This window comes from Rhineura floridana, chromosome 1, assembly GCF_030035675.1.
Source record: "Rhineura floridana isolate rRhiFlo1 chromosome 1, rRhiFlo1.hap2, whole genome shotgun sequence".
In the NCBI taxonomy this organism is placed as follows: domain Eukaryota; kingdom Metazoa; phylum Chordata; class Lepidosauria; order Squamata; family Rhineuridae; genus Rhineura; species Rhineura floridana.
This window is the reverse complement of record NC_084480.1, coordinates 152,541,945-152,565,557: the sequence shown is the minus strand read 5'-3', so window position 1 is coordinate 152,565,557 and position 23,613 is coordinate 152,541,945. Positions and strand designations below refer to the sequence as shown.

Sequence of the window (23,613 nt, the reverse complement as noted above, 5' to 3'; positions counted from 1 at the left end):
ACAGTGGTTCCAATCCTATCTCCAAGGTCGTTTTCAGAGAATAGCATGGGATAATTGTCTTTTGGCCCCCTGGCAGCTGTGCTGTGGGGTGCCATAGGGTACCATCTTGTCCCCCATGCTGTTTAACATCTATATAAAGCCCTTGGGAGCAGCCATCAGGAGATTTGGGGCAAAGTGTCAGCAGTACACTGACGATACTCAGCTCTATTTCTCTGTAACTTCTGAATCGGGAGAGGCCGCGCAAGCCCTGGACTGCTGCCTGGACTTGGTGGTTGACTAGATGAGAGCCCATAAACTGAGTCTGAATCCTAGCAAGATAGAGGCACTGTGGGTTGGTGGTTCCTGAGTTCAGATAATTAATCAGTTTCCTGCTTTGGATGGGGTCCTACTCCCTCTGAAAGAACAGGTTCGTAGTCTGGGGGTGCTCCTGGATCCCACTTTGTCTCTAGAGGCGCAAGTGACCTCAGTGCCTTTTACCAGTTTTGGCTGATAAGACAGCTACGGCCATTTCTGGACCTAAATAGCCTAACCACTGTTGTTCACGCACTGGTAACCTCGAGGTGGATTACTGTAATGTGCTCTATGTGGGGCTGCCCTTGATGATGGTCCGGAAGCTGCAGCTGGTACAAAATGCGGCAGTGAGACTGCTCACTGGGGAAGGGTATCGCCAACATGTCACACCCCCCCCCCCGCTGAAAGAATTGCACTAGCTGCCCATTTGCTACCGGGCCAAGTTCAAGGTTTTAGTTTTGGTGTACATAGCTCTATACAGCTTGGGACCAGGATACCTGAAAGACCATCTTATCCCTTATATACCCAGTCGATCACTGCGCTCTGCAGGTGAGGTCCTCCTGCAGATACCATCTTAGTAGATGGTCCTTTCTGTACAACATAGGAAAAGGACCTTTAGTGTGGCGGCAACTACCCTGTGGAATTCCCTCCCCTTAAATATGAGACAGGTGCCATCTCTGTTATCTTTTTGGTACCTATTGAAGACTCTTTCCTCTTTCACAAGCCTTTTAAGTTGAGACCTATCCCAGTCTGCGTCTGTGTTGGAACTGCTTTTTAATATGTTTTTTTAAACTTTTTTTTCTAAACAATATGTTTTTTTAACCCTTTTTATTTAAGATGTTTTTAAATCTTTTTTAAAAAATGTTTTTAAAGTTGTTTTGTTTTAATGTATTTTAAGGTCTGTTTTTATGATGTTTTAAAGTGTTTTTAGTGCTTTTGTTTGCCGCCCTGGGCTCCTGCTGGGAGGAAGGGCAGGATATAAATCAAATAATAAATAAATAAATAAACTTTAAATCAAATCTATTTCTTGATACATAAATATATCCTTAGAATTCTGATACTGAAAACCAGTAATGCAATCAACCTTGACCCACATATTAGTTCAGAACAGCACACTCCTCAAAGAATACACTATTTTATTATCATTATATTACCTTTATATTCCAGCTTTCCTCCAAGCAGCTCAAGGTGGCATAGATGGTTCTCCCTCTCCCCATTTTATCCTCACAACAACCCCATGAAGTTAGGGTAAGAGACAGCAACTGGCCCTAGGTCACCCAATGAGTTTCATGGCTGAGTAGAGATTTGAATCCCGGTCTTCCATGTCCTGGTCTGGTCCTGAGAGGCTGGCACCTAAGCTAGTTAGTGAATTCATGGCAGAGGAAAGATTCAAATCTTACAGATCAATCCTAAGTATGGGAAATCAGTAGAATTTATAGTGGTTTAAATTAAGCTGGCATAATTTACCCCTGTTCCAAACTCCATTCAGGAGTGGGGCTCTGTCAGCTGAGCCATCCTGAGCCTGGCAAAGGGAAAACAAGCCTTTAAAACAGTCTGACTTCCACCAATCTTTTTGCCAGCATCAACTCCACCTGCATGCCAGGCCATGTAACTGACCTTAAAGATGTTTGGAATAAGTGCACGTCTCTACTTCCCATCCCACCCCTGCCAGGCTACCATCTCACCCTCACCAGGGCCCTTTTTGGGGACTTACCCAGGTGTAAGTTCCGCTGGTTTAAGTTCCAGTGTCTGAGCCCCAGCCAAGCCAGCATAGTCCTGGTTCAGCCAGATTGAGGGAGCTATGCTGCCATAGCCCCAGATTGGCTGGGACAGCCCAATATCCCTGTTCCAAACTTGCTCATCAAGCAGATCTTGGGTTCGCATTGTGATGATAGTCTGTTAATCACTATGCTATGATACTTCACTATTTTCCCCCAAAACACATTACTTAAAAAGTGAAACAAGTTATCAATACTAAATGCATGTTAGAAAATGCAGAAAAGTGCAGGAAAATTACCTTTTTCAAATGTTATCTTTTCTGCCTGGATTTGTCCTCCATCAGAGGGGAATAGATATTGGATAGTCCCTGCAACTTGAATAGGATTCTCACCCATGTTGTATCCAAGAAACTAGGATAGAACAGTTATAAAAGATACAGTCAGATAGAAACTATTCAGTAAAGTCAAACTTATTCAGTAAAGTCAAACTTGCATCCTCTAAGACAGAGGTTCCCAAACAGCGGTCCATGAGCTTCACTGAGGTAGTCCATGGCAGGTCCACATTAAAAATTCACATTGATCTTTAATTGTATTTTTATTGCATCCATTATTTCTTATATTGTATTTTATTATATTACAAATTGAATTCTATGGGATGCAAATTGTAATACAAGAAATAACAGATGCAATAAAAATACAATTAAAATCATACAGCACCTAGCACAGCACATTACAATTGCTACAACAGAGAGAAAATCATTAAGTGGTCCACCAAGGCCGTCAGCAATTTTCAAGTGGTCTATGGAGGGAAAAGTTATGGAACCACTGCTCTCAAAGATAAAATCAGCAAGTAATCCTCTATCACTATTTTGTGAATTATTTTTCCCCTGAAGTGTGCAAATTCTCATACAGCTCCCCTTTAACAAAAAGTGATGCAGAACGGTAAGGTCACCCCTTTCTCTATCACATATGCATAACTAGGAAAAAACAAATTTGTATGAGGTACAGAAGAAGAATTAAGAGATCCAGAGTTAGAAGCCACTTGGTTAATACACACTGTGTTGAATCCCTCCCCCTGCATGCTTTTCACAGGAACATTAGTCTTCCAGAAAAGAGGGGATATTAGGCTTTCGGAGGGAAGGCAATTTTATTTTTAAGATTGTCTTACCTTAAATATGAGGTGGCTGAAGGTTTTCTCCTTTTTCCTTTCTCTTGCTCTCTCTTTAACAATATGTTTAAAGTGTTGCAGCTTAAAGCACTGCCTTGGCTGTTCTGGCCATGTTCCCACAGAATGACCCGGGGAATGACAAAGTAATTACTATGTGCTGTTCCCAAGGGCATTCTGCAGAGAAAAATGGATGCCCCAAATGGCCACAATGCAATGCCACCTTTGCTCAAATAATGCAAACGCGGGGGGGGGGGCTTTTTGCACTGCCCCCAGCTTCTCAAGAGGTAGTTGCTCTCTTCACAGGAAAAAGATGGGAAAACTAATACTATAGACTGGCTGAGTTTGCACATTATGTTGAGTCCAAACTTCAAAAACTAGAGGCTTTTTGAACATAAAATTCTTACCTAAGAAACTTCTGTTCTTTTTGTAGTTATTGGGTATTTATTTATTTATTTTATTTTATTTATTTTGTTCAATTTTTATACCGCCCGAAGCCAGAGGCTGTCTGGGCGGTGTACAATAAATAAGATCTTATGGATCAGTATTGCGATAGATATTGTGTCATACGACAAGATATCAACACAAAATATATTACTTAGTTGGAGGGACCTTCCCCTCAATTCCAGATTAGCAATCAAGCCTTAAATGATTATGTTTTCTTCTGTTTTTTCCTTCTTTCATTGTATCATTGCAACTTTGATAAAATAAAATAAAATAAAATGATGGTGGCTGTGTGTGGAGGCCAACACTTTACCTTGAAGTGGGACCTTTGGTCTTACCATGAAACAGTCCTTCTAAATGCATATAAAGATAATCTCAGGTTTGAGCTCCACCTTGTGGTTGAAGGCAAAATAACACACTGTTTGATCTTTTGCAAGCCCTTCTGGCTCCTCCTTACATAGAGAGGTCAGTTCCTTTGTGGCAAGCCCAGCCCCAGCCAAGAACATAGTGAAAATACAAACAAACTTAAAGACAACATGCAACTATGAGAAAGTTAGATCAGCACAATGAGACAGACCAACACAATTTACGGAGAGGCCCTGAGATCAACTTTACATGCAGAAGACCATATGGTAAGAACAAAGGTCCCTTTTCCCGTGCATGTAAGATGATCTCAGGTGGGACATAATACAGCTGACCCATGTAGGGAGGGTAACTTGACTGTGTAGGAACAAGGTACTTAGTGGTCTGCTAGGACATGCTCTAGTATCCGTCTCCAAAAGGTTGCCTCAGTAGAGGTATAGGTGTTCATCTTATAATCTTTGATAAACATATTTGGTGATGGCCATGTGGCAGCCCTGCACACTTCCCATAGGGACACGTGATGTGAAAAGGCCGCTAAGATGGCCACTGACCTGGTGGAGTGTGCCAGAACTTTTGAAGGAGGCATCAGATTCAGAGAACAGTAAGACAAGTCTATTCATGCCTTGATCCATCTTGACAAATTATCAGTAGTAGATACCTTCTTCCATAGAGCAGAGGGGTGGAATAAAACAAACAGGGCATCCGTGTGATGTATTGACATGGTCCTAGTTATATATGCCTTGAGGGCCCTTCTTACATCAAGGGAATGTTATGCCTTCTCTGTAGGGTGAACTGGAGACAGGCAGAATTAAGGTACGATAAGTTCCTGTTGGCAGTAGAATAAAGATAGGATTTTAGGTCCACTCTGTTCTTGTAGAAAGTGCAAAACTATTTGTCCATGGACAGTGCATTCAGTTCAGATACCCTCCTGGCTGAGATGATAGCCACAAGGAACAACACTTTGAATAAGAAGAGGCACAGCAAAATTGAGTTTAGAGTTTCAAATGGGGGCCGCTATAATGCTGTTAAAACCTTGTGTAAATCCCAGACAGGAAACCTGTGCTGAGTAGGGGCAGCAGAAAATATGGGTCCTCACAGGAAGCGCTTGAGAAATGGGTGCATCTCCAATGGCTTATCTGGACATTTAGAGAGAATGGAGGATAAGGCTGATGCCTCACACCAAGGAGCGCTGGGTCTGAGACCCAAGGAGATACCGTCCTGGAGAAATGACAAGATTTCATTGACCTCCACTTTCATTTGTGCTGTTTCTTAGCACACCATTAGGAAAACACCTTCCATTCAGAAGGTGAATGAACGCTGAGAAGCCATCATGGTGTTGATAACTTTGGAACAGATGCCCTCCTTTTGGGGTCTCTTCCTCTCAATAGCCACACATGAAAATCTAGCCATGCTGGATCTGGATGAAGAAGGTCCCTTCTGTGGGGCAATCTCCATGGGTGATCTACTTGAAGGATTTCTGAAAACCAGGTCCTCCGAGGACAAAATGGAGCTACCAGCAGGACGGTTACCCTCTTCTCCCTGATCTTCCGGAGTACCCTGGATAACAGGGGGATGGGTGGAAAGGCATACAGGAGACCCTTTGGCCAAGGCGATATAAGAACATCTCCTTCTGCCAACGGGTCTGCATACCTGGAGTAAAACCTCTTGGCCTGTTTGTTCTGTTGAAAGGCAAACTGATCTATGTGGGTCCTTCCAAAGTGGTGTATGAAGATCTGGAACACCTGAGGGTGGAATTTCCATTCTCCTTGTTGGATCTGTGCACAACTGAGCCAGTCCACCTAAACATTGTGCTCCCCTTTCAGATGTTCCACCACCAGTGAGACCAGGTGTTTTGGCCCAGTTGAGAAGATTGGAGGCCTCCAGCTGCAGGCACCTCGACCGTGTGCCCCCTTGACGATTCATGTTGGCCTTGGCAGTCATGTTGTCGATCCTTGCCAGGACCGCTCAAAGGCATTTAGAGCAGGCAAAGAACTAAAATGCCAGGTGAATTGCTCTCAGTTCCAGGAGGTTGATGGAGAGGGGGGTCTCTTTCAGAGGCTACACCCCTTGGGCTATGCTCTCATCACAGATGCCCTCCCAAACTGATAGGCTGCTAACCATAGTCAGAAGTGTTTGGGGAGAATCCTGTAGGGCACCCCTTTGTGCAGGTTGGATTCCTGTAGCCAAAATAGTAAGGTATTGCAGACTGGAGGAGGAACAGACACCTGTACATGATGTCTTGCAGCAATGCTGACTGCAGGGGGTGGGAGAGGTGTCATGCCCACTGAGTTATTTCGAAGGTGGAGGTCATGAGTCCCAAGACTACAGCCAGTGACATAAAATCTGCTGAACGCACTGCCATTTGAATTTTGAGAACTCGCTCCGGGGACAAGGAAATAATTCCCTGTTCCACGTCCAAGAGCGCTCCTAGTGCTGAATTTGACAAGAGGGGACAAGGTGACTTTTGTCCTGGTAATTAGGAATCCATGATCCTTGAGGCACACTAACATAAAATGGATGTCCTCCCAAGCCTTCATGAGGGATGGGGACTGAGTCAACATATCATCAAGGTAGGGACAGACATGAATCCCTTGGAGTCTGAGGTGAGCCACCAGGGTGACCACAATTTTCACGAACATCCTGGGGACTGATGAAAGGCCAAAGGGACTGCCTTGTACTGAAAATTTTGACCATCCACTGCGAACATTAGGAACCTTAGGAATCACCTGTGTGGGCAGAAGATGGGGACTTCCTTGAGGTGTACTGACAACAGGAACTCCCCTTTCTGCAAGGCCACCTTGATGGACTGGAGTGTCTCCATCCTGAACTGACAATACTGGATGAACTGGTTCAGGTGCTTCAAATCAAGGACTGCCTGGAAAGAACCATCTTTCTTGGGCACCATAAAAGAAGATGGAGGCGAACTCCTGACGAACGCAATTATGCTTTGGTAAGTGCTTCTTCTAAGCGGTATATAGTAGCGGTGAGGGCAGCAAAAAAGAGATATTTTGCTGCCACAATTAAGGCGTCTCTCTCCCGCCCGGCGGAGCTCTTTAAAATTGTACGAGGGCTTTTACATTCTGGCCCTCGGGATATTATGGATTCATCTGTAGCCCGCTGTGATGAGTTCGCGAGGCACTTCCAGGATAAGATCGCATGCATTCGCCGGGACTTAGACTCCAATGTTATGACAGTGAGTTCCAACGAAGCATCCAGAACGCGGTCTTGTCCTTATTTATTGGATGAGTTTCAGTCTGTACAGCTTGAGGATGTTGACAAGATCCTTGGACTGGTGCGGGCGACCACATCTGTTCTGGACCCTTGCCCCTCTTGGCTGGTAAAAGCTGGCAGGACCGGAACCGCCGGCTGGGCCAAGGAGATAATAAACGCCTCTTTGAGAGAGGGAGTGGTCCCTGACTGCCTAAAAGAGGCGGTAGTGAGACCACTCCTGAAGAAATCCTCTTTGGACCCAGATAACCTGAACAACTATAGACCTGTGGCGAATGTTCCGTTCTTGGGCAAGGTACTGGAACGGGTGGTTGCCGGCCAGCTCCAGGGGCTCTTGGATGACACTGATTATCTTGATCCATTTCAATCCGGTTTTAGGCCCGGTTTTGGCACCGAAACAGCCTTGGTCGCCCTGTACGATGACCTTTGTCGGGAGAGGGACAGGGGGAGTGTGACTCTGTTGATTCTCCTTGATCTCTCAGCTGCTTTTGATACCATCGACCATGGTATCCTTCTGGGAAGACTCACGGAGTTGGGAGTTGGGGGTACTGCTTGGCAGTGGCTCCGCTCCTACTTGGTGGGTCGCCACCAGAAGGTAGTGCTTGGGGAACATTGCTCGATACCCTGGACTCTCCATTGTGGAGTTCCGCAGGGATCGGTACTGTCCCCCATGCTTTTCAACATCTACATGAAGCCGCTGGGTGCGGTCATCAGGAGTTTTGGGCTGCGTTGTCATCAGTACGCTGATGACACGCAGCTCTATTTCTCCTTTTCATCCTCCTCAGGTGAGGCTGTTAACGTGCTAAGCCGTTGCCTGACCGCGATAATGGACTGGATGGGAGCTAACAGACTGAAGCTCAATCCAGACAAGACTGAGACGCTGTTGGTGAGTGCCTTCTCTGCTCAGATGGTGGATGTTCATCCTGTTCTTGATGGGGTTACACTCCCCTTGAAGGAACAGGTTCGTAGCTTGGGAGTTCTTTTCGATCCTTCCCTGTCTCTTGAGGCCCAGGTGGCCTCGGTGGCACGGAATGCTTTTTACCATCTTCAATTGGTAGCCCAGCTACGTCCCTATCTGGACAGTGACGACCTCGCTTCAGTTGTTCATGCTCTGGTATCTTCTAGATTGGACTACTGCAACGTGCTCTACGTGGGGCTGCCCTTGAAGACTGTTCGGAAACTACAGCTAGTCCAGAATGCAGCGGCCAGATTGTTGACGCGGACCAGAAGGTCCGCTCATATAACACCTGTTCTGGCCCGTCTGCACTGGCTTCCTATTTGTTTCCGGGCTAGATTCAAAGTGCTGGTTTTGACCTATAAAGCCCTACACGGCATGGGACCGCAATACCTGGTGGAACGCCTCTCCCAATATGAACCTACCCGTACACTACGCTCAACATCTAAGGCCCTCCTCTCAGTACCATCCCATCGAGAGGCTCGGAGGGTGATGACTAGAACCAGGGCCTTTTCAGTAGTGGCCCCCGAACTGTGGAACAGTCTCACTGATGAGGTGCGCCTGGCGCCGATGCTACTATCTTTTCGGCGCCAGGTGAAAACCTTTTTATACTCCCAGGCATTTTAAAGTGTATTTTAAACAGCATTTCCGTATTTTGGATGTTGTTTGGTTCGTTATTGTTTGTTTGTTTTCTTATTATTATTTATTGTATTTATATATTGTGCTTGTTTTTATCTTTTTGTACACTGCCCAGAGAGCCTTCGGGCTTAGGGCGGTATATAAATTAAACTAAATAAATAAATAAAATAAATAAAAATGAAAGAACAGCCTTGAAAGTGCTGGCCTGAGGAATAGGGATGAAAGGGTTTCTGAAATGTGCACCTGTCCTTTTTTCTCTTAGAAGGAAGGACTTTCTTTTTGTCCTGAGACTCAACTAATACCTTTTCTAATGCTGAGTCTTCGACGAAATTACCACCTACATAGAGCTCTGAGGCCAAATTGTTGTAGGCAGTGGCATCTGCGTCCCATGATTTCAACCAAAGAGATCTTCTGACGAAGACTCCTGCTGTAACAGCCCGGGCAGAAAACTGTTGCAACCATACCTGCGTCTGCCATGAAGGCAACTACTCTGGAGATCTTAAGTATGGATTGGCAAAACCAAGTAGGGTCTTGTGCTGAATCCTCCAACAAATCCTCCAATAAAACTGTCCTAGTGAACACTGAAAAGGATGCTGCAGCCCTCAGTGATAGTGCACTTGTGTCATGGGCTCAGCGTAGCCACAGGTCCAATTTGCGATTGGAAAGATCCTTGAGCTGCGCATCCAAGTGCTTAGGGTTCAGCGAAGGATTTACTAGTCCAGCTATAGGTGTGTCTGTAAGAGAAATTTTCCATTTATTCATTAGGGTTTGATCCAGGACATAATGTTTATTCATGATGGCTACTGACTTCCTGTACTGCAGGGGGCCGGAGAATTCCAACTGAATGATCTTGGATAGAGGAGAGGGGAGTTTCATGACTCTTGTTTGAGGATCTGGGCAGATTGCAGCCACCATGGAGGTAGAGGGGGCTGTGGGTTCATCTTTAGAAGCCAGTTCTAATGACTCCATAGTTTTACACAACAGAGTGAGAAAATGTGTATCTTGAAAGAGGGAGTAGATGTCTTCTCCAACTTTGAGTTGCCATTCCACTTCTCCTCATCTAGAACAATTAAGTCAGACTCTGGATCCTCCAGGTCCATTGGAGATTTCTTTGCTGGGGGTGGGGTTCTTGGATCCTTTGCACGCCCCCTGCGAATATCGTGCAGGTTTAGGGAAACATGGCCCAAAGTTGATGTTGACAGGTGGGCTGATCGAGATAGTACAGACGTGCAGGCTGTTGCCTGCTGTGAAGTTGGGACAGTCTGAGCTGTTGTCTGCTGTGAAGTTGGGGCAGTCTGAGCCATAGTCAGAGGGTGCCCAGGCATGGAAGAATGAGGTAAGGCTTGGGACCTCCCAGTCAGGTCCTTAGAGAGGGCAGCCACAATAGTGTCTCTCAACTGCTGGAGCATATGGTCAGACAACTGTAGTTGTACTGGGGGTGGCGGCCCCTGAGTAGAACTGGTTCTGAGGGAAGAAACTGTGACCCATAAGAGGAGGACCATGCAGGTAGGAGGTGTGGGGGGTATGGAGGAGCGTAAGGGTTGATATCGGATGGGTCCTGAAAATCCTGAAATTCCTCTGGCGATGACTGGGTAGAGAAAATTAAACTCAGGGCAGCCAAAGGACATCTGTCTCCCCATCTGGGCTGCATGTAGGCTGTTGGGTACTGCTACTAAGGTTCCCATGTTCAGCTAAGGTATATAACATAGCCCCAGTGTTTTCCTGTGCTCTTGCACACAGACCCTGTGTGACAAAAGATGCCAAAGTGGGTGCTGCCAGAGTTCTAGTACTGGCTAGTCTCCCTGCCCACTGATTCCTTTGATCCCAAATCACCCTCCATTCTAGTGGTGGGGGCGTTGGCTGCAGCCGCTAGCTGTATGGAGCTTTGAATCTCAGAAGCAGGGGATGGCAGCATCTGCTGCAGAGGCTTCCATTTTTTTGTTGGGTCAGCCGACTTTTCCTTGGCTTTCCCCATGGCCTTAGAGCGACAGTGTGCTTAACTGGCCAAGCGAGTCTTATGGGAACTTCCAGGGAACGTTCTTTTCTCTGGGAATAAAGCTAGGGTTTTTTTATTTAATTTTTAAATATTTTTTGTGGAAAGGTGGGAATGAGGAGGCAAGATATGGGAGGTGAAAAGCAGGGAAGTTGAAGCTGATGAAAACAAACATTGAGGTAAGCCAGAAGGGCGATGGGAAGGCGAGAATATGGAAGTGCTGAACCCCTGAAGTAAATGGGCAATTGGAAAAGGTGGGAAAGCGAACCAGGCAGTGCTGAGTTGAATGGGTCGTGGGGGGGGCGGGAAAGTAATCCAGGGATGAGGCCACTTAAGCACACAAACTGGAGGCCTAACTGAGGGGTGAAGGGGAAGATGACATTGCAATCCAGGGAAAGGCATTTTAAAAAAAGAAACGAAAACAAAGACAAGAACTCACTGCAAGAAATACAAAGGAGTTAAAGAACACACAGAGTTACAGGCCTGAATCCTAGTAAGGAGCAGAGAGTGCTGAAACGACCACACTGGTGAGGCAAATAAAGAACTGACTTTGCTACATAAGGAGGAGCAAGAAGAGCTTGGTAAAAGAGCATGTTATTCTGCCTTCAACCACAAGATGGAGCTGAAGTCACCCCTGAGATCATCTTTAGATGCACAGTAGAAGCACCTGGCTGCCCTGATTTTAATTTTTTTTTATCAGTGGTAGCTTTGTATACACAGAAGGAGCTCTCTCTGGGTGTTGCTTTGGGGAAAGGAGATGTAGATAAAAGGACAGAAAAATCAACTCCTGTGTTCCAAGAAAGTTAGAATTATAACCCTATCATGCTGAAAAATGCAAAGCTATTGTTCAACAGAGAACACCTCAAGCTCTGGAACTCTTTGTGTTATAGTCTAAAAAAACAGTCTGTAGAGTTAGGACCTTCAAGGATGTCAGTCCCAAGAAAGAGAGGTAGGGCTCGTAACACCACATTCAGACTCAAAAGAAACCTGGTGAATAGAAGGTAAAATTGTAATCCTGTTCCTTACTAATGATGCCTGAGAGGGCTGAAAGATATTACATCTAAGGTTGAAATCTAGGCAATCTTAGGGGAAGAACAGGATGTTTTCAGTGGTAGTTTCAAGGTCATGATAGTCCAAGTCAAGACAAAACTATTCAATTTATGTTATCTGAGAGTTGAAAACATACACGGAAGGATGATTAACACCAGGTGGCGGCATTGTGAGGAGGTTAGTGCTTACCTCTCAGTCTCCCAATAGTCATCCAGAACAACTGAGGTTGTGGACAAAGAAGAAGACCTTAGGGAGAAGATCTGAAATCTCTGGCAGATAACTTGAATTCATGACTGAAAGATCTACTAGATAAAATGACCAACTAGCTTTCCATTTGGATAGGTTTACATGCTTCCACAACTGGAGAGCCTGGGTTAGATCATCCAATGAATCCACCAGCACAGGGATTGGATAATTTCTTAGGAAAGACAGATTGAAGATTTTACTGTTCAGCTTTAAGCTACCTAAAAAAAGTCGCCCGGAGACTCTGGTTTTTGGGGGTCCTCTCCAGGTGTCTGGGTGAGTCGCCCGGAGACTCTGGTTTTTGGGGGTCCTCTCCAGGTGTCTGGGTGAGTCACCTTAATCTCCATACTCTTAGCTTTCATTGAAAAAAAAGTTTCTAGGTAGTCTGATTCAAAAGATATAAATCAAAATGTCAGATCCCCCCCACAACTTCTGTTAGTACCGGCTGCTCAAATCGCTGCCCTTTCAGGTTTTCAGGTTTTTAGCCAATAAGTGAAGTCAAGGTTGTGATTGACAAGATTTGTTGACTCCAGGCAATACCTAAACCCACAGTTTCCTATTCCTGCTTGTCTCACATTAGGAATTCAATAAATATATAGCTTTCAGCAACATAAGTGTACTTTCTCTGTACAGGATTAGGACGTGCTTCTGAGTAAACAAGCATAGGATTGCACCACAACATAAGTTTGCAGCAGGATCTTCATAGGCATAAAAGGGTACATGCAGGGTTTTTCTTAATTACTTGCAAAAATGGCATATTATACATTTTTATCTTTCAAATAATTTTTGAACAGAATTTTTAAAAAGTGTACATACTTTTCTAATTTAGGAGTCAAGTTTAAATTTTACTGGACTGTTGAAGAGGGCAGTTTATTTGTCTTATTCCTAATCTGTTTTGAAATCTTCCCAATATGAAGACTTTCTGGGAGTAAAGTTGCAATGCTAATTCCACATACCTGGAAGCTAACCCCACTGAATTCAGTAGGACTTACTTTTGAGTAGACATAGTTAAGTGTGTGCTAAAAATCAATGGGACTTTTGAGTGAACAGAAAAGGATTGTAAATCTTTCTCCCTCTAATCCTTTTTTTTCCCTTTTAAGCAGTTAGGCAGGGCTTACGTAGGTGTCACTGCTTTTATTTGGCAGGAAACAATTAGTTATTTTTTAAAAAAATGTTCTGCAATGGCCAACTGGTTTTGACAATAAACTATTATATGGGGTGTATGTATTTTTAAATCTCCAGTGTGTGCGTATATGGAATATTTCCAACAACCCTGTGAGGTAAACAAAACAGCTTAACGTGGCATGATTCTGAATTTTGCATTGGGTAAGTGAAGTTCCTTATCACTGAACTGCGGTCCTGTGCATGCTTCCCTCTCTGAGTAAGTCCCATTGTATACATTGCGACTTGCTTCTGAGTAAACATGCATGGAATTACACTATAAATATATTTACAAGTTGTGTAAATAATAAACTTCTTTGACATTCATGGTTATATAACTATTTCTTCATACTATGTCTTGATACGTATCTGATTTCATACTATGATTGTAAATTATTATTTACAAATTATTATTTCCTCTACATTTTAAGTGTGCCCTTCTTTTTGAGGGAGGTCATGCCCCCTCTGTTGTTTTCACCCTGAGGGGCAGATTAGGCTGAGAGATGGTGCATAGCCCATGGTCACCAAGTAAACTTTACAGCTTATTTCCATTTTAAGATTTAATTAAAATGATTTATATGCAGGAAAAGTTTATGAAGTAATGCAGATCCACATAATCCATTTAAAACAAATCCAACTCGCATTTAAAGCGCATGACTTCCCCCAAAGAATCCTGGGAAGTATAGTTTCCCCCTCACAGTTATAGTTCCCACCACCCTTAACAAAGTACAATTCCCAGGATTCAATGATGGGATTCATGTGCTTCAAACGTACGTTGAATGTGCTTTAAGTGCAAAGTGTGGATCTGCCCAAGGTAGGCTGTGCATTCATTAGTGAATTGAAAAGAACAATTTTAAAATATACTTTTTAAAAAAGGGATGTAGCTCAGTGCTAGGGAACATGCTTTACATACAAATATCCAAAATTCAATCTCTGGAAGGGACTATTGCCTGGAATCCTGGAGAGCCAAAGCTAGTGCAAGTCATCAGTACTGAGCTAGATGGTACCAAATGGCCTGACTCGGTATAAAAGAGGAAAGAGACCCAAGGGCCACAGTGACTCAGAAATTTATTTATGTATTTTATTTACAACATTTATATAATGCTTTATTGTAAAAAACCTCAAAGCGGTTTATAGAAGGAATTAAAACAATAAAATTATTGGCAAAAGACAGGTATTTAAAAACATTTTAAATAATAAAACCAACAATGAGTTAAAAACATAAAAAATAGCTTCTACATGCCTGGGTAGGCTTGCTTAAACAAAAATGTTTTTAGCAGGTGCCAAAATGAATACAATGAAGGCACCTGCCTAGGCAAGCAGTTCCAAAGCGTAGGTACTGCCACACTAAAGGATCGATTTCTTACAAAAGGAGAATACGTACTATGTGGAATCTGTAACATGAAAAGCACACCTTGAACTTGGCCTGGTAGCAAATCGGCAACCAGTGCAGATTTCAGAGCAGAGGTATTATATGCTGATAGGGTCTCACTCATGTCAGCAATCATGCCACAGCATTCTGCACTAACTGCAGCCCCTGGGTCAGGCTGTGCTGCATGGGAATTTCTGTGACCTTGGCTGACTGGCTGCAAGGATTTTTTTTAGTTTTGGTTTTTGGTTAGGGACCCTGACTTGTTGTGGGATGCTGAGTTTTCTGTCTTACTCATAGGAATCTTGTTGTGGTTGGTATGGTATTGCATTTAGGAAATCATCACTGTTTCTTTTACTAGTTGCATTTCATTTACCTCAGACCTTACTCCTTTACATCCATAGAAGCAACAACAGTGGTTCCATGTGGTCAGCTCAACCCCCTTAAACCCACTAATGATGCACCTTGTTATTTGCATGATGGTTTGTTTCTTGCTCAATAGTGGTACAAGAATTCACATAATGGGCAGTGTAACTTCAATTGCTGTTGTTCCCAATCTACTGTTGGTGAATGTAGACCAAACCAAGCCCACAAAGTAGGAAGGAAAGAGTAAGAGCATCTTCTTCTTATCCATTTCTCAAACCTCTCCCTACAGTGAAGTGTCAAGTCTGTAAAGAAGTTTGGAGCAGCCACATTAAAAGACAGGCAGGGCATTCTAGGTAGGGGGCTGCCAACCCTGCTTGGATATGGATATCTTTGCAGAGGATCCCTAGTCAAGCCTTACCAAAAGGACAAGTCTAACAATATCTATTCAGAAGTAAGTCCTGTTGAGTTCTATGGGGCTTAGTTCCTTAGTAAGTGTGTTTAGATTTGCAGCCTTAAGGGGCATCCATCATTACTCCTGACTGTTCCCATCTAACATCTCCACAACATTAGGCTTTCTTCCTACAACGGCCTTCTGGTGACTGGCCTGGACTGAGGGTGCTTAAACCCTTCTTGCCAGAAGCAAGTAGGCTAGATTAAATGTTCCTTACCCAGGCTCTCTAAGAAAGTGAGAAGGAATGATCCCGTCACTTCAGCTGGACCTGGAAACACCCTCATTTAGCAAAGTTTTCTACCTTAATTCCCAATCAGATAATTTTTTTTTAGTGGTATGCTCCAAGCATCTGTGGTTGATGCTTAATGGCATCACTAGGGTCCACCCCTAGTGAATGTAAAAAAGACAAATAGAACAAATTAAACCAGAACTATCATTAGAAGTTAAAATGATGAAACTGAGGTTATCATACTTTGGACACATAATGAGAAGACATGATTCATTAGAAAAGATAATAATGCTGGGAAAAACAGAAGGGAGCAGAAAAAGAGGAAGGCTAAACAAGAGATGGATTGATTCCATAAAGGAAGCCACAGACCTGAACTTACAAGATTTGAACAGGGTGGTTCATGACAGATGCTCTTGGAGGTCGCTGACTCACAGGGTCGCCATAAGTCGTAGTCGACTTGGAGGCACATAACAACAACAAGGGCCCACCCCATGACATCACTAGGGCACACTCCTGAAATCTCAGGGTTTGGGATGCTTCTGACCTTGCAACCCTAGTGTGGACAGTACCTCTCTCCAGGATCAGGAGATCTGAAAACCATTTTACTCGCCACACCTTCAGAGTCCTGTGCCTCTTGTGTCTCAGTGGTGGAAGAGAAGGCCTGGGAAGGAGGAGTTGAAATGGAGATACTAGACATGTTTCCCATCAAAATGCAACTCTGCGCTATGGACACTTCCTTCAGCATGAGGGCTCTCCTATGGCAACCATCTGACAACAGCAATGGGGGCAGGAGGATGTTGTTTAATTACATTAGAGGAACACCTGAGAAAGTGGCCACCTAGGCTGGTCATTCCTCAATCTGTCTTGTCTAACCAGATTTGGAGAGACATAAATACTCAGAGGAGGAAGGGGTGCCTGCTCTCCTCTGGGCTGTCTTTCATTTCTTTAAATATTTGACTGTTATTTGATGTTGTTTGTTTGATGTTGTTTTGTGGATTTCTGTAAAGCCCAACAGCAAACTCTGCCTCCCTAAACTATGGCAGGAAGATAAGTGGGAGTCTAGAGGAAGGCATTTCCTCCCAGGTAAGGTCTTTGGCCCTGCTTTCTGGTCTCAAAAAGCAGAATCTAGCCTAATATTGAAAGTGAAGAAGCAAAGGTATCACTACTTGATGTTTTCCCCAGCACACAGTTTCTCCAGTATCACATACACTGGAGAATGTACTTCTCCAATGTCACATACAAATGGGACACAGGATTAGGAGAAAATAAACAGGTTAAAACACGACTGAGGTTGAGGTTTGCCTGTATGGAAAAGCTCAGACATGAGGCAAGATATACAAGCAGTGGAGCCCTTACAATATGAAAAAGGGCAATACCTTCCTAATGAGATTAATGCAGTAACAAATGGTCTCACCTCATACTCTTTCTCTGGTGGTAGAGGAGGGATATTCTGTTTACTTTGCTTGTGCAGTTTTCCATGATCTTCAGGTTCTGGTGATTTAGCCGACTCTGGCGATTTAGATGGTGATTTACTTTTATCTTTGGAAGGTTTCTTTTTGGATGGCTTTCCTTCATCAGAGGCTGATGGCTCCTTACTCTGGCCCTTTTTTTTGCTACCGGCTTTTTCCTTCTTCTCAGCTTTTTTTAATTCTTTCAACCGCTCTTCCTCTAAGAGCCGCTCCTGCTCTTCCTTCCAAGCCTGTATAAAAATTAAGACTTCAGGGCCAAACTCAACATCATGTGGGAGCTCTATGACTGGTAATTTTTTCTTTTGCAGCCACTGGGGGAAGGGCAATTTGGATTAGGGATGGAAAGGTCTGTCAATTTCACTTCTCTCTGTTTCTCATTTTTTCAATCTTTACTTCAGTCCTCTACATTTCTGTGGCAAATAGTTGATTTTTTTTGGAAAAAAATCCTCATGAAAATTCTTCAGTACTTTAGTGTGAATTTCTTCTACTGAACCCATACATTTTGACAAATGTAGACATTTTTGCAAGCAATTTTGAACATAAAGCATTTTTGTAGGATATTTCACTAATATATTGATTTTTATGCACATTTTCCCCTAATACATGCATTTTTGTAAACAGCGGTTGGAGAACTGCATTGCAAAATTCAAATAAGCGCAAATTTTGAAGTATGATTGTGTTTCGTTTCAAATATAGTTTTGGAAAGTGCAAATTTGATAAATTCTGCTTTAAGTGCTAATTTCTCCATCCCTAATTTGGATCCAGGCCACAACATGGCTAATATCAAACTTTGGTATGAGGGGATTTGCATCAGGGAATCAGCAACAGGATGAAGGCTAACTGACTCCACCCTCCAAACAAGCTTTCTTTCCTTTCTCTTACAAAAGAAAAAGATCCTAAGGGATCTAATCATGGACCATCATATCAAAGTTCATTTGGTCCTCAGTTAATTGTCATTCTGTTTTATGATGGAAATAATGGACACTTTTAAAGTGTCTATACATTATGATGGTCCTACAAGTTGCCTCTTGGGTTTGTGAGTGTGTGTGTGTGTGCAGGCATCTCATTTATCGAGATGCATGGAGGCAACTGTACAACATCATTATTTCAAGGAGGAGAACAAGCCTGCATTGCTGTGACTGCAGTCTCAAGAGAAATTTGAGACAGGTAGTCTTTTTATTCTGCTGCAGCAAAAAAAAAAAAAGGCCATGTGGCATCTTAAAGACTAACATATCATTGTGACATATGTGACAATATATATTGTGATATTTGGAATATCAGGACAAAAAAGGAAAAAGTCCAAAGAAAAAGCAGATTGTTTTTCTTAGCTGGTCTTATCAGGGTTTTCAGTGACTCATCAGCCTAGTGCAGAACAATTATGTGGCGGTGGGGACTGGCTGCAGTTTTATCATTTTGCTGGTGAAGAATGAAGTTATCTACTTTGGAGGAAAAAAATCTCTTGAGCACCTGCCTACATCCTCTCCTACTGATTCATGTTAAGAATATGATCCTGCTAGTATAAAAACCTCCTGGTAGTTTAAGGGAGAAGGAAGGATTCAGGACTGAATTCTTGGCATTACAAGTGACACTGCAGCTGGAGTATTCTAATTCATTTGTCCGAGAGGACATAAATAAGTGGTGGCTCTTATGGTGGCTGATGATTTCATGGTTACTCCAGAAGAGAGGGAGGAAAAAAACCAACACAGAAAATGAAAAGACTGGATTTCAAAGTTACATAGGAATTAGTTTACTAGGGCCTAACAAGTTTTGAGTCAGGAGACTCTACTTAACTGAATCAGTTGGATGGCTTAAACAGCCCTGTAAGCCTTAAGACTTATATTTGTAAGCTACTGGGAATCTTTTCAAGAAAGGGGGTAAAAATGCTTCTAAAAGATAAATAATACACTATCTGATAGTCACTTTTTAGAGGATGAGGAGCAGATTGGAGAAGAGATGGCTGAGAGGTCAGTTAGAGCAGCCTTTTTCAACCAGTGTGCCTCCAGATGTTGTTGGACCACAACTCCCATCAGCCTCAGCCAGCATTGCCAATGGTCAGTAAAGATGGGAGTTGTGGTCCAACAACATCTGGAGGCACACTGATTGGGAAAGGCTGAGTTAGAGGCTAATCATCAGTTGAGTAAATTTATGTGGGCTATGACTGAGGCCAAGCCACTTGTTTTTAGCCACAGACAATTTGAGATAAAATCCATTACAGCTGTTTTGTTTCAGCATAACTTGGTGAATTCAGACTTATGGAACCCATTTAAAATCTCTTTGTGAGAAGATCTTCCATATTCCTTGAAATGAAAATAGGTGGACATCAGGTGGGAGTACTGGCCTATTGATAAAGAAAATCTTGAAGTTCCAAGATCCTATCTCTCTTGCTAATTTTAACAGTGACAAATGAGGAAGCCAACACTTTCTTAATGCTAAAAATGACTCATTGATTATTTTTGTTCATCCCTGCCCCTCCTCCCATCTTGAGTACTCATTCTCAAGTGCCTCCCACTTCTGGTCTGAATAAGAGTGTTCAGAGGAACCATGATACACCTCCTGAATCTGTTTTTATTTTGTGGGCAGGCCCATTCTTTGATGTCAACTACAAGAATAACCTATCTGACCACCAAGAGGAATATCCCAGAAAAGCCCTTCCCAGCACTACAGGGAAATATTGATAGTCACACCAGTGAACCCCACCATTCACGGTCAAAAGTCTGGAAACATAAATCTGGTTTTTGAAATTTGTCAAATTTTGGACATTTAGTAAAATATGTACATGAAGTCCTTTGGGGATGTCATAACTACTTCGTTATTAGCAATACACATGTTCAACACACACACACACACACACACACACACACACTTATTTGGTCTAGGTAGGTATGATTACATTACACCTAACCTGTGTTCTTTGGGCATGATCGCACCTACTTTTTACTGGGTCATATTAATTTGCACTGTACAGTACTATTTCTAGTGTTTTCTTGTTTTTTTAGTGTGTAAAAACACCTGTTCACATCTACTAAGAAAATCACTTCATAGTTCCAACAAAGTTGTCTCACTCCCACTAAAAGCTTATTCCACAATAAATTTGTCTTTATTCTACTATAGGTCTCTGTTGCTTGTACCTTTGCATTGGCTGTAAAAAGGTGGCTAGATTTTAAGACTGGGCAGTCACTTATGTCTGAAACCTGCTTCTGGAACTTTCTCCTGTCAGCCATCTACATTCATATACTATCGACTCCTGATACTCACATCAAATTAAGGATGACTGTGCCTTTACTGTAGCAGGGCTTCAGCCCTCTAAATAATGATATATGTTCCTCTCTTTTCAAGGCATGAAAACTTTTTCATTTCAACCTCTTTTGATCTACTATTGGGTTACTTTTAGTTTAATTTGCTCTTCCTCGCTTTTAACTTTTATGTATTTATTTATAAATTTTACATTCTGTCCTTTTTCCAAAGAGCAGCCCAGAGCGGCAAACAGGCGATAAAATATTAACACATCTTAAAAACCTATTTATAAACCAAAACATCTTTTTAAAAAAATCTTTAGAAATTCTTAAAGAACAATTCCAACACATCAGACTGGGATAAGGTCTCTACTTAAATGGCTTGTTGAAAGAGGAAAGTCTTCAGTAGGCACTGAAAAGATAACAGAGATGGTGTCTTCCTATAGAGGGAGTTAATTCCAAAGGGTGAGTGCCACAACACTAAAGGTCCACTTCCTATGTTGTGCAGAGCGGGCTTTGTGATAAGATGGTATTTGTAGGAGGCCCTCACCTGCGGAGCACAGTGACCAACTGAATATATAAGGGGTAAGACCTTTCAGGCATGTCAATATGTTATGGGATTTTAGTAGTACATGTAAACACTGTGATTATTTGTTTGCAAAGCTTTTCAAGTGCCAACTAATCGTGTCTGTGTGTGGCTTTATACACAAAATATCCTTACTATTATCAAACTACAGCTGCTGTTACTGCCATAAATATGTTGATCTGGTCAAGTAGTCACATCCTTAGGTATTAAGTACATACATATGACAGAGGAACACTTACAGCAAATGAAATTATTTTTGGATTAGGGTTTTTTTTATTTTTACCTTGAGAGAGTCATCTCTGACAAAAACATTTTTTCCATTCTCAACTGAAGGTTCTGGAGAAACATCGACTTTACTTTTGGTAGGACCTTTGAGAATTGAAATAAGAATAAAGCAGATTAAAATTTCATTACAACAACCATGAACTACCAAAAATGGCTCATTGAAAGGGCTATATAATGAAGGCAATGTCAAATCTGAAAAAGCATATAGAGGTCAAGTTGCCATATACTCAGTACAAGCAATCTGGATATTACTATAATATCTTCCCATCACCTGTCACTCTAGGCTTCTTTGGGAAGAAGGGTGGAATATACATTTAATAAATAAATATGCTCCTTTATCAGAAAATTTAATTTCATTTAAATTTTCATGTTCATTTAAGTACACACCAATATTAATTCTGCTATATTTCTTTGTAAGCTACATGATGAATAGGTATCTTTCAACTGGCCAAAGCTTCCTTAAGCTCCAAATACAGATGTGTTCCTTTCTCGTAACGAACAAGTCCTGGTAGTAGTCAATCAGGATAACCTCAAGGTGCCAAAAGAACAGCAGGAAAAGTATCAACCCCATACTACAGGAAGAAGACACTTCACATACTCTATATACCAGGGTTCACCAACCAAGCCCCCATGGGAGCCATGGTGCCTATGAAGGCTCTCATGGGCAACCCTACCGTGGCATCCAGAGGGACCAACTGGGCAACCCTTGTGTATTTATCTAATTTATTTTGAAATGCCAGAGCAGTGCAGAGCAATTGCTGAAGCTGGAAAGGTCTGCTCCTTGTACTCCAGTAGGTGTGAAACTATGTTTTTTTGTGGGGGGGAGGGAGAAGTAGCAGGGATGGCTTTCCTACTTACCTAGTGGCTCAGCTTGTTTGCTTCTTTGCTGCCCAACTGTCATGTGGAGTTTATGGTAAGCACTTGCTTCACCCCACGAAGGGTCTCTTTTTTCAGGGGGAGGAGAAAGGAGTGATGGGAATTACACCGTTCACACAACCAGTTGTTGCCTGCCAGCATGTGGAGCTGGTGGCAGGCACCTTTGCCTGTGGATGGGCTTTTCTGAAAGGGGGTTGCTCATGTACGTTCTCTCTCTCTCTGTGGGGGGGGGGCAGAGAGAGATGCACTTAGGCAGAGAGGGAGGGAAAGATATATGTATGAAAGTGGCCTGTGTGAGAGAGGAAGAAATGCACTTAGGCAGAGAGGGGGAAAGATGTGTGAGTTAAGCGCATGAGTGAGAGGTATGTATGTATGCATTCATGTATGGTCTGTGAGAGAGGGAGAGATGTACTTGGGCAGATAGGTGGTGAGAAATGTGTGGCTATGTATGAGTGATTGAGAGAGACAAAGAGATGCATGTGCGTCTGTGGTCTGTATGTGTGTGGTGAGTGCATTTACGTGTGTGCGTGAGACAGTGTGGTGTGGCTACCTTCCACGTGTTTCCTGGTACTGTCCACTCTTATTAGATAGCAACAGCATCATTGCACATGGAGAAAAAAACCAGCGATGTGATCTCCACAATCTGGAGGACATAGGTGACTTCCCACAGTAAACATGAGGCTGTCTGGTGATTGGAATGAGAAAGCAACAATGACTGTATTCTCTCTAATTCTGCATTATGCCACACACCACACAGCACATATTTTGTGTTATGCCATGCCCCCATCAGCCATTTTGTCGCTGGCGCCCAAAGGACTTTCTCAAGATTTGAAATGTGCCCACTGGTCCAAAAAGGTTGGCAAGCTTTATACACAATACTGATCTAGATGGATCAATGGACTTCATACGTTGATATATATATGCACAACTAGACATGATACCATGCACACAATAAGCATTCATGGGTTTTCTAAAGTAAATAAATAGCATGTCCCTTTGGGAGAAGAGGCTTCAACTCTTTGCCTCCCCCACTTGGTTCCAATCTGAATTTACATTAATAGAAGCTTTCATTTCAGTGCAAATAGTGCAAATAGTGGGCATAGCAGGGCTGATCTGAACTAGGACTAGTGAGGAGGCAAGGGGGTCAAAAACACCTATCCCTACACTATGGTCCCAATCGTGATTGTGCTCCCCCATGCCTATTAACCTTCCCTCACCAGCTACAATCTGGAGCAGGAACAGAGGGAGGCTGAGAAGAGGGAAAAACCTCAAAACCCAAAAAATTCTCTTCAGATGAAAAATCCACAAGGATTCTGGAATGCACAAAGACTCCCCCCTTCACACAGAGCCTCTTAATCCCGAATGGTTTGAAGAGTGGGAAATCAAACCAGGCTCCCCCTGGTGGCCCACCTTCAAAATGGCTGCTTTAGGAACTTCATGAGTTACAGTCAAAGCAGCCTCCTCAGCAACAGTATCAAAGGCAGAATGGAGGGTGGCAT

The 23,613-nt window shown here is 42.9% G+C and overlaps 1 protein-coding gene across 2 annotated transcripts in view; it reads right to left on the bottom strand.

Moving 5' to 3' along the window:
* Positions 1-23,613, bottom strand: part of SPAG17 (sperm associated antigen 17) — a 206,556-nt gene that overhangs the window by 83,649 nt on the left and 99,294 nt on the right. For both annotated transcript variants that reach the window (XM_061637825.1, XM_061637834.1), the window contains exons 20-22: positions 21,237-21,322; positions 17,080-17,364; positions 2,309-2,420 (exon numbers count right to left, since the gene is read on the bottom strand). In XM_061637825.1, the coding sequence (XP_061493809.1) occupies positions 2,309-2,420; positions 17,080-17,364; positions 21,237-21,322 (483 nt within the window). The remainder of the gene's footprint in view (positions 1-2,308; positions 2,421-17,079; positions 17,365-21,236; positions 21,323-23,613) is intronic.